Source organism: Aedes albopictus, chromosome 2 (genome assembly GCF_035046485.1).
Source record: "Aedes albopictus strain Foshan chromosome 2, AalbF5, whole genome shotgun sequence".
Lineage (NCBI taxonomy): Eukaryota > Metazoa > Arthropoda > Insecta > Diptera > Culicidae > Aedes > Aedes albopictus.
The window spans coordinates 187,975,646-187,990,816 of NC_085137.1; the positions used below are offsets into that span (position 1 = coordinate 187,975,646).

The 15,171-nt window shown below is 38.0% G+C and overlaps 2 protein-coding genes across 2 annotated transcripts; one reads left to right on the top strand and one right to left on the bottom strand.

Annotated features, from left to right (window-relative positions):
• Positions 1–10,184: 10,184 nt before the first annotated feature.
• LOC109419050 (uncharacterized) lies at positions 10,185–10,989 on the bottom strand. Its single transcript, XM_019693260.3, has 3 exons — positions 10,872–10,989; positions 10,399–10,612; positions 10,185–10,337 (listed from the first exon to the last, which is right to left on the bottom strand). Exons 1-3 carry the CDS (start codon positions 10,961–10,963, stop codon positions 10,245–10,247), a joined length of 399 nt encoding a protein of 132 aa, XP_019548805.2. The 5' UTR covers positions 10,964–10,989; the 3' UTR covers positions 10,185–10,244.
• A 1,659-nt stretch (positions 10,990–12,648) lies between these two features.
• On the top strand, positions 12,649–13,879 carry LOC109419093 (tRNA selenocysteine 1-associated protein 1). Its single transcript, XM_019693305.3, has 2 exons — positions 12,649–12,803; positions 12,870–13,879. The coding sequence occupies exons 1-2, from the start codon at positions 12,768–12,770 to the stop codon at positions 13,791–13,793; spliced, it is 960 nt and encodes a 319-aa protein (XP_019548850.3). The 5' UTR covers positions 12,649–12,767; the 3' UTR covers positions 13,794–13,879.
• The last annotated feature ends 1,292 nt before the right edge of the window (positions 13,880–15,171 follow it).

The window sequence follows — 15,171 nt, forward strand, 5'->3', positions numbered from 1 at the left end:
CATACCCTATATTATTTATTACTTTATTTTTTGTTCGTGAATTTTAACTAGTGCTAATTCTTTACACCATGATAAATTCTCCGTTTCTGCAAAAATGATGCAAACAGCTTAGGTATCATAATCTTTTACCTAACTTGGCAAAAACTTTTGGTTACAACCCAAGTAACCACGCTGCTGAAGCCATAATGCATGCATACTAGGGTGGCCCACACTTATATGAAAAACAAAAATTTCGAAAAATACCAAGTCTTACCTCCTTAATCAGTTGTTTTGGACTCCCAGAAGCTACGTTCAAAATTTGAGCAAAATCGGTTGAGCCTAAGGGGGCGCTCAAAACGCTTGAAGTTTGTATGGGAAAACTTGGCCAAATGTATGCAGAAATTTTAAGTTTTCGAATTTTGCCGCTAGGTGGCGCTGTAAGCGTTTAATAATCAAACCCTTTGGTATTATTGTAGGTGACTGTATGCCAGAGAACTTTGTCGAAGACCGCGAAGTGATCCGACGGCTGTGAAAAAAGTTACCGTGACCGTACCTAATTCCGTTCACTTAAGGCGATGCACTAAGTCTAACAGCTGTAGAAAACCCATCTTCTGCATTTAATGGCTGTAATTGTGCAACGCTGTTTCATTATATCTCTATATTGCTAGAAAAATATAATCAAGGTTGCAAGTACTCCACTTATTTTGAAAATGGCCGCCAATTAAAACAAGTTGTTGTTCGTAATTCCAATCAGTATGCTCCTAACTCCGTTCACTTGTGTTCCTAATTCCGGTCACTCCAAGTAATTATCATGTTAAAAAATAATCATATTGTTATTGTTTGTTATAGTGATAGTTATATTTTTTTGTGTAAAATACATTTTTTTTCCGCATTAAAATGTGTTAGTTTTATAATAATTTGGATTTTTTTAATGTTGTTGCATTTTTTTAGAATTTTTCTGGATTCTTAGAGAGTTTTGTCAATTTTCAATGATCTCATTCATTCAAAAAATCTTCTCCGTCATTTTTGCTTCTCACTACATGATTTCAATCAGAGCACCCACCAATTGAAGATCAATTCCTTTTCATTCGAATGAGTTGTCACAGAAATGACTAGCTGAGCACGAAACACGAAAAACACTGCAAAATTCCGCCAGACTGAAAAAAATCGAATGTCGCGTCAAAGTCGGGTCAATTTTTATCGAATGTTGGACCACTGTTGGGCCCATATCACATAACTGTTACGTCTATGTTGGGTTTGGAGGCCAAAATAAAAACAGGTCAATGATAGGTTCATGTCGGGTATGACGTCATCTATGACGAATCAATCTTTGAACCTACGGAATAAATATTTAAACAATTTATGCTTGCTAGCTGGGATTAGCAATGATATGTACCGGTCATCTATCGTCATAGTGCCTTGACTGATGCTGGAGTTGGTTGTTCCGATTGTACTGCATTTTTTCATAATTCCTTCGCATCCATGTGTTGATTGGAATTAGGAGCAAGTACAACCTCTAGTATCCTAATTCCGGTCATGTGCCTTTTTCATTTCCAGCATCATGAGTCGCCGACGAAAAAAAAATTTGATGTTAAATTTATAAAAATATGTCCTTTACTGTATTGTTTTGATACTTGTTTGTTTGATTTTGTTAGTATTTCAATGAAAATACAATTAATATATAAATTGATGCAATCCCCAGGTCCCGAAAAGAAAAAAAGTAGTATGGCGGCCAATTGGATGATAAATAACATTTAAGATATATTCACAAAAATACATAAACAATCATTCAAATTTTAATTATAGTCTGGCGTGAACATAATTATTGAAAATTTTAAAAACAATTTGCAAGAGTTTTGCGACAATTTCGGCTAATGCTCGTCGTTTTGATTCAAGTGAACGGAATTAGAAGCTGATTGGAATTAGGCGCGGTCACGGTATACCCTAGCCAAAGTGAGGCAAAGTATTGAGATTTTATTATTGATATTATTCCTTTACATGTATTGGAAAAATAAAAATAAAGTTTATCCTCACTTTTCCTAGGGTATAACTTTTTTCACAGACGTTGGATTACCTTGCGGTCTTCGACAAAGTTGTTTGGCATATAGTCACCTACAATAATACCAAAGGGTTTGATTATTGAACGCTTACAGCGCCACCTAGCGGCAAAATTCGACAACTTAAAATTTCTGCATACATTTGGTCAAGTTTTCCCATACAAACTTCAAGCGTTTTGAGCACCCCCTTAGGCTCAACCGATTTTGCTCAAATTTTGAACGTAGCTTCTAGGAGTCCAAAACAACTGATTTAGGAGGTAAGACTTGGAATTTTTCGAAATTTTTGTTTTTCATATAAGTGTGGGCCACCTTAATGCATACATACGGTGTAATACCGTCGGTGTATACAGGATGTTAGGTTCGTGAGTGCAAACTTTTTAAGCAGTGTTAAATGATAAAACAAAATGTTCTACGCATATGACCGAATCTCAACCGTTACGTAGTTATTGAACTTTCAATTTTTTTCACTATTCTTATCTCAATCACAAAGAACAGACATCCAAGTCCAATCTGATTTTTTTGTAAAGGAATATTTCATCGGCAACACAAGTGGCAATAGCGTGGCGCTGCAATCAGTTAATTTTCCATACTAATTTAATTCACCACTTAAAATGTTTCAATTCACCACTGACTGTGGCAATATGGTGTTTGGCGGCGTTGGTGTTGTCATCGTGTATTGGTTTGCAACCTTAATCAAGTGAAGATTCAAATCCTTGCAGAACTTTCTGAATGAAATTTGTTCTAGCCTGGAGGTCTGTTCTCTGTGCCTTAAACTTGCCTAAATTGGTTTGGGTAAAAGTTTGACCTACTCCTAGATCATCACACGCCGGGGATAATCAACCCAAACTCGGAATTACCAGTTTACTTCCAAAATCATATGATTATGATTATGATCATATTATGATCTCAAATAAACAAACAACAGCGACGTCCTTTTCATTCATGCACGCCCATCTGCTTTGGTTCGGCAGGTGATCAAGACACTTCCAGCGTGCGTCAGCTCCAGTTCCAGCGTCTGCAAAAAAAGTGCTTACAGTTACAAATTTATGATCTGAATTGATTCATTGGTCCTCTCTGGAGCCACCACGTAGGGGGTTCAGGGGCAAGATGGCCACCCTAAGCTTAGGCGCCTTGGGAGCATATACTTTCATTAGAATAAGGCTATTTAACATTGATCCCCTTTGTTTCATGTCTTTTCTATCTTATTAACACAAAAAAGCATTTTATTTTACACTATGAATGCAAAATAAATTCATTTGAAAAATGTTACTTTCGACATAGAATTTTTGCCATATGGGGCAAGATGGCCACCCCAACGGGGCAAGACGGCCATAGAGCTAAATTTTTACAATTAGTGTGCTTTAATCCCTAAGCAACGTTGAATAACCCAAGGTCGAATCATCCGCAACGCTTTGCCTACAGATGGTGTGGTATGTGCCAACATTTTCTTTATGATAATGTTTGAAATGAAATTGATAGAAATTTCTTTGGAAATGTTCTATGATTTGGTCTATTTTTTTCAGCAAACTTGTTTCTCTCGAAACGATTTATCTGCAAATACATTACTACTCTTTTCACGCATTATAATGTAATTCAACGTCTTGTAACGAACCCTCTTATGGCGGTTTTAGCTACGCATTTCCATCTCTGTACCAAAATATTCAATTAAACCAATCACCGCTCAAGAGCAAATAACTTCAAAGTTTTTATGAGGTATCATCTACATCGTAGTTAATTTTAACAGCCCCAACTAATATGAAAAAGCAATTTTCTGTGGTTTTGCAGTATCTTTAAACATCAATAACAGTTTTGAGGCTGCTTTAGATTGATTTTTGGATGGCGACATAGGCCTTACCACAGGTGGCCATCTTGCCCCGAATGATTACAATACGTTTATCATTTCTTATATGGCATAATCAATTCAAAACATTGAAATTTTATTGTTCAGGATCAACAACAGTCACATATAGACACCATTAAAAATTAAAAATAATTTTTAAAACGATGTTATTTCATTACTAATCCTTAAAATCAGATGACCTGATACTATAAGAAAACACTGTTTTTGAACACTCAAACTTCAAACACTATTTTATAGTAGATTTTTCAAACAAATAGTAACTTTTTCGCACATGATAAACATGAAGCATTGTTTATAATCACAACCCATGCAGAAAATATTTTTGTGTTGCGAATGAATGCTTAAAACACAGGGTGGCCATCTTGCCCTACAACCCCCTATGTGGCAACCCTAATCTCACCTAATGCATCTGTCAGGAGCCAACATGAATCCTTTGTGCCAACAATGCCAACAATGGAATCCTTTGTGGATAGTATTAATTTTCATGCAAATCAACGTCAACGGCGTTGCGTTAATTTTCATGGATGTTAACGTTAACGTTAACGAGTTGCGTTAATTCAACGTCAACGGATTCCGGTAATTGTAACTTTAACCCTTATGTGGCCGGCAGGGTACCCGGGTAGGGGTAGGCGGGGCATTATGGACACCCGGGGCAGAATGGACACCCTCAATATTTTGAAATATGCGAACTTTTTTGAACTTTTAATGATTAGAGAATATAGTCCATTTGTCTAAAACGTAGTTTCAGGAAAGAAACATTCGAAATTAAAATTATACTTGATTTTACACGAAAAAGTTGCGTCCTCCGTTTTTTGTGCATGGAAATTATAATTTTCACGCCATCTAAAATAAGATTTAGTGATTATTTTATTGCAGGTCGATTAAAATCTGATATTTCTAGAACACATGCAAATAGTTTTGCTGTATCTACATGCTTAACATGTTTATATTTTCTTCTTTATTATATCAAAAAACAAGTTTGGAAATATCTTCCGCTGCCGGGGCAAAATGGACACTCACCTTTTTGAAAGAAGCGGCAAGGGAAAAATATAACCTAAATCACAAACCAACCAAATTATTCGATTTCAGTACATTTCCGGTTAAATGTTCACTATAGTAGACATAGAGTGAAACAAATTGGTCAAAAAACGACAGCAGTGGAAAATAGTTGTTCTAGGCACACCTGTACATGCCGACAAAAACGAAGCTTTATCCAAAACAGCCTGAATTTAAATTAACTGAACAAAAATGAACTACTTCGGCGGATTATTCATCCATAATAGTTGATTTGTAATGAAATGACTTTATAGGTATAAATAATGTACGAAATTCGTAAAAGTCTCATGGTGTCCATATTGCCCCATGGGGGTGTCCATTCTGCCCCGTATGCTTGAAGACGGTCATGAAAAACTAACATTTTTCGTAACATTTTTTGAAGTGGATAAATCATTTTTCTTCGTGAGCATTCTTATGCAATAGATGCTAAATAGACTTTAAAAGGATACATGTATCAAAAAACCAAACTTTTTTGACATCTTGCCAGGTAAAGTTGGCAAAAACCTTAGGGTGTCCATAATGCCCCGCCTACCCCTACCCAGCACCCATTAAAAATACACGGTGTAGAAAAAAGCAAAAAGTTTGCCGGCCACATAACGGTTAATTAGCTATTAGTGTATGATTGGAACTAACCATGCCAGACAATATTTGGTGCCCAATCATGATCGGTGCCGATACTCTTCTCCTTTTGACGTAACAACCCTACTGGGATAAAGCCAGTTTCTCCGCTTGTTTTGCATAAGTATTTCTTTCTACAGTTATTAACTAAGAGCTTTGCTAATATTACACACCGTGCCCCCCTCATCCCTAGGTGATCTTGTCTTTTGTTCATACAAAAACAGCCCCCGCCCCTGTTTAATGAACAACTTATGGACGGCCCTCGTCAGCAAATAATGTTAAAGCTACCCAGTTAATAATCTCTCAACAAGCACACTTTAAGAAGTCAAAGCAAATTGTTGTTGGCGGGGCAGTATGAACACCCTCAATATTTTGAAATATGCGAACTCTTTTCATTTTTTAATGAATGGAGAATATAGTCCATTAATCGTAGTTTCAGGAAAGAAACATTCGGAATTAAATTTATACTTGATTTTACACGAAAAAGTTGCGTCCTCCGTTTTTTGTGCATGGAAACTATAATTTTCACACCAACTAAAATAAACCAACCAAATTCTTCGATTTCAGTATATTTTCGGTTAAAAGTTCAATATAATTGACATAGGGTGAAACAAATTGGTCAAAAAACGACAACAGTGGAAAACAGTTGTTCTAGGCACAACTGTACATGTCGACAAAAACAAAGCTTTATCCAAAACAGCCTGAATTTAAATTAACTGAACAAAAATGAACTACTTCGGCATATTATTCATCCATAGTAGTTGTTTAGTAATGAAATAACTTTATAGGTCTAAATAATGTACGAAATTCGTAAAAGTATCATGGTGTCCATATTGCCCCATGGGGGTGTCTATTCTGCCCCGTATGCTTGAAGACGGTCATGAAAAACTAACATTTTTTGAAGTGGATAAATCATATTTTTTCATGAACAGGGGTAGACGGGACATAATGAGCAGCTTAAGAATTTTGCCACCAAATCCAGTAAATTAAGTGCAACCAATGTGTAATTTTATCGTTCAATCCTCATTTGAACCTTAACTGACAAAAGCTAATCGTTGAAATTACGAATAAAGTTATAAATGTTGTAGAATTTTATGTTTTTAAAATTGTATAAAATCAGTTGCGTTTTGGGGGTGGGGCATAATGAGCACCCTGGGTGGGGCAGTATGATCAATATCAGTTTTGTACACAATCAAATGCCAACGGTGGCGTATGGGTTCCCCGCATGGTTCGACTACGCTTAAAGTCACCGAAACAAAGTTCAAATCAAGCAGAACCGTATACTGAAAATGATGCTGGACCTGAGCCCGTTCCACCCGACCGACGAAGTGCACAGGCTTGCTGGTGTTGAACGAATCGACGACTGGTTCCAGAGACTAGTTCCCAAATTCCTGCTAAGTTGCTCGACCTCTATAAATCCTCTTTTACAAGAGTTGGCCGCATAGTTTCTTTTTTTTTGTAGTACTGTGATATTAGTATTTAAGTTTCCTTTTCTATCCCGTTTTTCTGTAGTTATTTCGAAGGTTTTTGTTTGTATTTTCCTTCCATGTTCATTTGTAGTTGGTTCGTTATAAATACTAAATGTAGTCTTGTTTATATAATCGATATAAGGAATTCCGTATCACGATAAAGAACTTTATGTACAAAAATGTATTGGATAAATCTACGAAATAAACAATAATAAAATAAAATAAAACGAATAATGATTATTATGTAGATGATCTAAATTAATTTTACCAGAATGTTGTAAAACTGTTTTTTTACTATACTGAAGCAAACGTACCTATGGCTTTAGGGTGTCGACTCAATTTTGAAAATCAAATTCCCTGACTTTCCAGTCACTTTCACTGAAAATTTCAGGTCATGTAAATCAAAGCTTAAGGGTGTCTGCTCATGAGAAAAAATAAAATTCTCTGAATTTTCCTGGTTTTTTCTAGGAGTGAAAACATAGAAAGAAAAAAAAAATAAGTAAACTGAACCAGATTTTTTCCAATAGATTCTTCAGAATTCTTCTATCTGATACACTGTGTTGGAAATAACTTTTGGCACGTCCACCAAAAACTCCCTAATTAAGATGAAAATCCTTCCAGAAGACCAACAAACAATTCTTTTAAAAACGCCAAAACTGCAACTAGGATATTCGAAAGACATACCCTCAGAACATCATTAGGATGACATCTTGATTTTGTTTTACTACCTAGAACTACTCCATGAGCTTCTCCAGATGGCTGCAATTTTGCCGCAAATTTTGCATGTATGTATATTTAAATTTCGTAATGAAAAAAATAATCTTAAAATAAAATCCGCCGAGCACTCTATATAAATCCTTCAGCACGAGTTTCATCTAAAAGTTCAGCAAAATTATTTCTGATGCTAATGTGCATAAGTACAGTAAATGTATTGGCAATATCTGAATGCAGTTTATAAACTTTCCTAATTTAAAAAAAAAAGACTTTCATGAATCGTGTAACGTTTCATGGAATATTCTCTAAGAGGTCTGCCACAATGCTGACAAACTCACTTATGTAGAATTCATTTAGAATTTTTTTTATCGAAAATTCGTCACACTTATTCTGTAGACATTATGTCCCAAAAATACTTTTAAAAAACTCCATCAAGCGCTTTCGAAAAGTCGTACGGATTTTCTTGCTAAACTTTCTTATGTCTCTAAGCATTGATGTAAAATCTGTTGAATCCTAAAATAAGATTACAGGATGTCTGGCATGTTTCGAAATTCTTCAATAACTAGGAATTGCAACATGAATTTCACTCGAAGGACTTTTAGAAGATTGATAATCCCGTCTTCGTTACATACCTAGTTATCATTTTAAAATAGCTGAAACTTTTCAAATGCTTTTCAGGAATGGATCAACCAGCATTAAAGAGAATGTCTTTTTGTTTTGTGCTTTTATCTTCTTGAATTTCAATAAATTTGCATTTTTTTGAGATCTTAGGTAAACTCGTTACATGATTCTTTCCATATTCTCATCGAAATTCTTGATGGTTCCTTTACGGTAGACTAAGATCTTTGAAGGATTTCTTGAAGAACGGTAAGATTCTGTGTTTTTTTTTCAGAACCCACATCTTGTAAAATATTCCTTTAGACTTTACATAAAACCATCAAGAACCTGAACTATAGTTTTCCACAAGGCCATTAATATACCAATACACCAAGGATCGAAGAAATTGCTTGCATTTTTCAACCGGACTTGTAATTTTTACATGAAATAAGTCTTCATGATAAAATTCAGAACACCATTATGTTAAGGACAAACGTCTTGAAATCCCGCTTGAACAGTGCATCAAAACTTCAGAGGCACAAATCTCAAGAAACAAGTTTTGTGCATTTTAATATTCTGTTCTTGCTCACTTGTAATAACCATAAAATAAGAAGCTCAGGTGCGTTGGTTTTGTTTATGAAGAGATTTGTGCTTTCAAAATCGTGAGTAGGTGCCAAAGTCGGCCATTTTGGGATTCTAACAAGTCTGTCCTTAACTGAATATTACAAAAATCAGGATGAAGTTCATACATTGATTTGATCATAAATCAGAATCATGGATGTAACAGTTTAAGGCGAAACTGGATCCATTCCCTCACTTTGTGCATTTTGATTTTTTATAAAATATTTTCAAAATCGGTTTTCGTGCACATGTAGAGTATGGATCAAGGTATCTCCTGAACTTATTCCTGGTGGAAAATGTTTTTCGTTTTTGCAGAAACAATTTTTAACAAAATAACACAAAAAAATGGTTTCTGCAAAAATGGAAAACATTTTTCCCCACAAAAAAATCAGAAAATACCTTGATCCATACTCTACATGTGCACGAAAATCGATTTTGAAAATACTGCTTCGTTATTTTATAAAAAATCAAAAACCAAACATATGAGAAATACCTTCCAGTTCTGCCTTAAAGAAACAATTTAACTAGTTTTTGAAATTCCTTAACTGTAGGAATATGTATAAAACATTCTTTTATGATAATGATTAAGAAAATTCCCTGACCATCAAGAAAATTCCCTGACTTTCCCTGATTTTCCAGGTCCAAAAATAAATTCCCTGACTTTCCAGGTTTTTCCAGGTAGGCGACACCCTGAACTTTACAAAATGAGGCGTACGCCAAAGATGATTCGGTGTCAAGAAAAGCATATCATTAACGCAAAATTAACGTATTCGTTAACGTTAAATCATCGCTCAGCGTTAACGTAACGTTGATCAACCAGTCAGAAAAATCAACGCAAAATTCGTTGATCGTTACATTCAACGTTAACGAATTAACGAAACGGCGATAATCGTCGATTTACGTTAACAACCCTGATGTGAAACAATTGGGCGGACAAGATTTGTGGATTCTCGCAATTACCTATTATGTTTTGTATTACAACTGAAGGAAGGAGGAAATGAGAGTTAAAGGGTACTAACTCGATTGTGGATGATCTCTTGCGGCTGAAAAAGAAGGCTGATTAACATTAGTTAGTTTGACCCTTTCCTTCCAACGACTGGTATGATTATTAACATTTGGTAGTTTTAAAGTCGATTAGTTGGTAGGTAGATGTAAAGGGCCATGGAGAGAGAATGGGTTGATTGATTCGGATAAAAAATATCTCCTGATGAATTTTGCATTACAGATTTATCAAATTAATTTATTAAAATGACGAATTACGATTTCATCGAACTAATAAGCGTCGACGCGTGGCGCCTTGGCATAGTATTCACTGGGCTTTCTCTCACCCATCAGACCCTGACGATGTCTCTCCAAACGCATAGCCTGCAATAAAATTGAAGCTATCTTCCTATGGACGCTTTGAAGAATGAGTTACAGCACTCACCTGGAATCGCTTCATTTGCAGATTCATGAAGGCGCACTCCTGGAAATCGGCCAAAATGTTGGCGCACTTTTCCGATCCCTTGACCGTTCCGTAGGCTTCCAGACAGTCGATCGATGCCATTTCCAGCTCGCCGCATTTGTCATACTGCTGGAAGTTGACCATCGATGCGGTCAGATCCGTGAAGGGAGAACGGAAGAACGGTCCCAGCGACATCCTGCAGGGGCAAAGAACAGATTAATGACGAATTGTGTCCAGTGGGAAACTGTTGCACGAAAGGAATATTTCGAGCGACCAATCAAAACAAACGGTGATGTAACAAGTTTCCAAAAATGTAAGAACTGCTTATTAATTTTTCAAGCAAGAAATAATTCTCAAGATGTATCAATCACTCTTTAACGTCAGCTTTGTTGGAAAATAGTAATTCTAACTACTATAGTTTAATTTTTGCTTAAAATTCATAAAAAAAAACAGACCTTAAAAATTCACACGACCTGCACTGCAATGAAGAAACACAAAACGATGGCAATCTGTCAAACGGACCATGCATGCAGACAACAAGGGACATGTTGAAAATGGAAAATGTACTAATTTACACTAATGCACTGAACGAAAAAACGAATTCAATCAATAAGGGGATTCAAATGATTGTATTTTTCTTCAAGTAGGAAATATTATGCCTCTCAAGAAAAATCAGAATATGGCGATTATCTGCCTCTGGCTTCTGATATTAGTGCGACAGTCACTAATCATAACAGCGTCACCAGATTTAAAAGTATATAATTCCACTATATGGGGTTTGACAGCAAGAACACTCATTATACTGAGCTACTATTGCCGTTCGTCACAAATACATTCAAAAACATCTGTCACTTCGCGAAACCCCCGTGCTTATGTTTTTGGCGGGATCACTTTTTCTTTTGTTTTGCCTTGCGACTGTCATGCGGCGGTATGCCTTGCGAGCGTACGACCGCCGCAGGACTCTAATAAAAGATAAGCGCGACAATTGGCTTCTTTAACGATGTTGAGATAATTCGATATTCCGAATCTGCATGTCAAACTGAGCCGAAATCCAAATTTTCATGAGTTTTGGTGAACGGGAACCTATTTAAAAATCAATTTGAAGTTTGTATGGGAGCGATTTTTCGAATCACCCCTCGTCGCAGTTTGTACTGAGCGGAGCTGTCAAACAGTTGCCCAGCTGTCAAAAGGCGATTTCTAAACATCTCTTTGAAATTGATTTTAGGTACCAACACAAATTTCTAAAAATCTGAAAAAAATCAGAAAAAGGTGCTCTTTCGAATAAAATTAAAAAATCAATACATTTTTGTAAATTTAAAACCCCAATATTATAGATAGTAGAGTAAACATATGTCGAATTCGTTTTTGAACCTGGGTTGGAACTGGATTGGCGGAAAATGTGTAAACAAACAAACGTCAAACAAACTCAAACAAACTTTAGTACAAGCGAAACCGAAGTCGGGTTGGGGTTGAAACTGTGATCTCATCCAGTTCCAACCCAGGTTGGAACTGAATCAAAAACGAATTATAGATCCGTGTTGATGAATCCGTTGTATCCAAACGAACTGTCAAAATATGTATCCAAACGAGCATGACGTCACGATTTGGACAACATCAATGGAGGGCATGACGTCATAAGCGAACGTCCCACTCTTGAAAATTACTACTTACACGCTTGAAACATTTTAGTCAGCGGTGTCCGCGGATCTATGTTTACTCTACTACCGTCTACCCCCGTTGGTTTGAACGACACCTCATGTAAACCATCGGGGTTCATTTTTAATTTGAACTTCCAGTTGCCCTGTGGGCATCGAAGAACACACTGATAATAACTTTTTTTGCTGTTTTGTTTTGATTATGCGTTCCATTTCACCCCGTTCCATGAGCAGAATGACGTTTGAACCATTTTTAATTTGAACGATGTGCAGATTAGCGGGGGTCAAATTAAAAAGCGTTCAGATTAGGGAACGTTCAAAAATTACGTCCAACATTTGGGGGAGGGGGGGGATGTCTAGAAAAGTGTGACAGTACGTGTATTGGGTATAGGAAAAGTGCGTGACAGAGGGGGGAGGGGGGGTCTAGAAATCCCGAAAAACGATGGACGTAATATTTGAATCTTCCCTTAGATGCGGTCAAACCAACGAGGGTAGACGGTAAAACGAATTATGTACTAAATCGAGATGCTAGCCGTCCTAGAATGACAGTTTCATCTCCATACTGTTCCGCAATCGTTGCTTGTAAACAAAACAAGCGTAGTCAGTGGCCGGGTAGCGGTAGGATAGCATTATCAGCAAAATTTAAACGATTTTATTCAACTTTATTGATTAAAAGTGCAACATTTTATTACCAAAATGAGTTCAATTCAATGCCAGTTATGGATGGGAAGCGTAAGTAAAATCATTCATGAAAAGCGACACTAGCTAATCTACTTCTCGGTCGTGCATTTTTTTCAGCTGGAATCCTACATGACGGAGAACTTCATTCTGGCGGCGTTCCGGAAGATGGGCGAAGATCCCCAAACGGTCAAACTGATGAGGAACAAATACACCGGAGATCCGGCTGGATATTGCTTCGTCAGTTTCAAGACGGACGATGCGGCCATCGATGCCATGCACAAGTTGAACGGTAAGCCAATTCCCGGCACAAATCCATTGGTTCGGTTCCGGCTGAACAGCGCCACAAACAATCAGAGCAAGGCTCTACTAGCCGATCGAGAGTTCAGCGTTTGGGTCGGCGATTTGAGCTCCGACGTGGACGATTACAGCTTGTATCGGGTGTTTTCCGCCAAATATACATCGATCAAAACGGCCAAGGTCATTCTGGATAGCTCCGGGTTCTCGAAGGGCTATGGCTTTGTCAAGTTCGGACTGGAAGATGAACAGAAGAGCGCCCTGTACGAGATGAATGGTTTTATCGGATTAGGAAGCAAACCGCTGAAGATTTGCAATGCAGTTCCGAAACCCAAGAATGAACTGGGCCCGGCTGGCCCCGTAAGTGCAGCAACGAGTGCAAGTGGCATTCTGGGGTATGGCGCTGCTACCGATTACTCGCAGTACTATGATCCATCCGCTTACTGGCAGAATTACAGTGCCTGGCAAAGCTATTATGACCCAAACGGTACGGCCGACTACGCCGCATACCATATGCCCGCTGCAACTGCGACTGTGGATGCCACTGCGTATCAAGCATATGAACACCATCAGCAGCACCAACATGTTCATAGCCAGGTTGAAGACGAGGAACTGACGCTGGTGGACCACAAGTTTAGCCTGGATGTAGACAAACTGAACCGGGAGGTGATGGAGCGGGATCGGAATCTGTACGATGCGCTGGAAAGCTCCAAGTGGATGCCGGTTGAACAGCTGGAAATTTTTTGAACTAGAGTTATAACACTGCACTGCATTTCCTAAATTTACGTTATGATTTTTGGGTGTGAATAAAATGGACTTGATTCCATTCCTTTAAAATATATAATGCAGGTTTGAATTATTTCGAAAATTATCCGTATGTGCAATGATCTAGGGTACGGGTATCGGTTTTTAGTAGTCTTCGGGAAATTATACACAAAAAAATACAATATATCTATTAGCAAAGCTATATTATATAGTATGACCCATAAAAAAATGCGAAAGTCATCGTTCCCCTACTTCGAACTGATTAACCTCGCATGTATCTATTGGATAGTATAGTAGAGCCACTAATCTTATAATGGCAAAGGAACATAGACTTATTCCATGCAAATACCTTCGGAAATATAACGTTGAACATATGGATGTCGAAATCGTCCACGCGCTAGAGGCCGTTTTTTAAGGATATAATTTTCTGTAAAAGCTGTACATACACTTTGTACAGCGCCTAAATGTATTCTATTCTAATTGTATTACATCGAACTGTTTGCCGTTGCGCTGCTATCACTTTCTACCCTATCATGGTAGAATGATGAGCACGAGGATGTTGATGAGTGGCTGTTGGTTGTTCAGTTTTCAGTCCGATTGGGGATCCATTATGGGTTGTCGTTCGCCGATGTCTAAGTATCCGGGTCCATTTGAGCCATGGGCTCAGAAGAGGGTCAGTGTCAGCTGCTGTCAGGAGAGTAACTGACGAAGTGCCGGGGCTGGGATCGAACCCATGACCATCTGCTTATGAAGCAAACTTGTGAGCAATTGCGCCACGTGCCCCGGCATCCACTGATGATGCGCCTCCGAATTTCACGACTTACGTTGTTGTCAGCCGTCAGTAAGGAGCCGAGGTAGACGAATTCCTCCACCACCTCGAAAGTATCCACGTCTATCGTAACACTACTATCCAGACGGATCCGGTCGTGTTCGGTTCCGCCTACCAGCATGTACTTTGTTTTTGGGGCATTAACCACCAGTTCGACCTTTGCTGCTTCTCGTTTCAGGCGGGTGTACAGCTCTGCCACCGTTCCAAATGTTCTGGCGATAATGTCCATATCGTCCGCAAAGCACACAAATTGACCGGATTTTGTGAAACTCGTTCCCCGGCTGTTGAGCCCGGCTCGTCGCATAACACCTTTCAAAGCGATGTTGAAGAGTAGGCATGAGAGTCCATCACTTTGTCGTAGTCCCCGGCGAGATTCGAATGAACTGGATAGTTCACCCGAAACCCTTACGCAGTTTTCCACGCCGTCCATCGCCCTGAAGTTCTCACATTCCAAATGGTTACCTTTCTTTTGAATGGGGCAGATTACCCCTTCCTTCCACTCCTCCGGTAGCTGTTCGGTTTCCCAGATCC

Bases quoted from the DNA above. Each gene is read 5' to 3' on its own strand.
- LOC109419050 (XM_019693260.3), bottom strand. From the start codon at position 10,963: ATGTCCCTTGTTGTCTGCATGCATGGTCCGTTTGACAGATTGCCATCG. The intron at 10,613-10,871 runs GTCTGTTTTTTT...TTGCCCCTGCAG, and splicing joins AGGTCGTGTGAATTTTTAAG to GATGTCGCTGGGACCGTTCT. The intron at 10,338-10,398 runs GTGAGTGCTGTA...ATTTTATTGCAG, and splicing joins TGCAAATGAAGCGATTCCAG to GCTATGCGTTTGGAGAGACA.
- LOC109419093 (XM_019693305.3), top strand. From the start codon at position 12,768: ATGAGTTCAATTCAATGCCAGTTATGGATGGGAAGC. The intron at 12,804-12,869 runs GTAAGTAAAATC...CATTTTTTTCAG, and splicing joins GCCAGTTATGGATGGGAAGC to CTGGAATCCTACATGACGGA.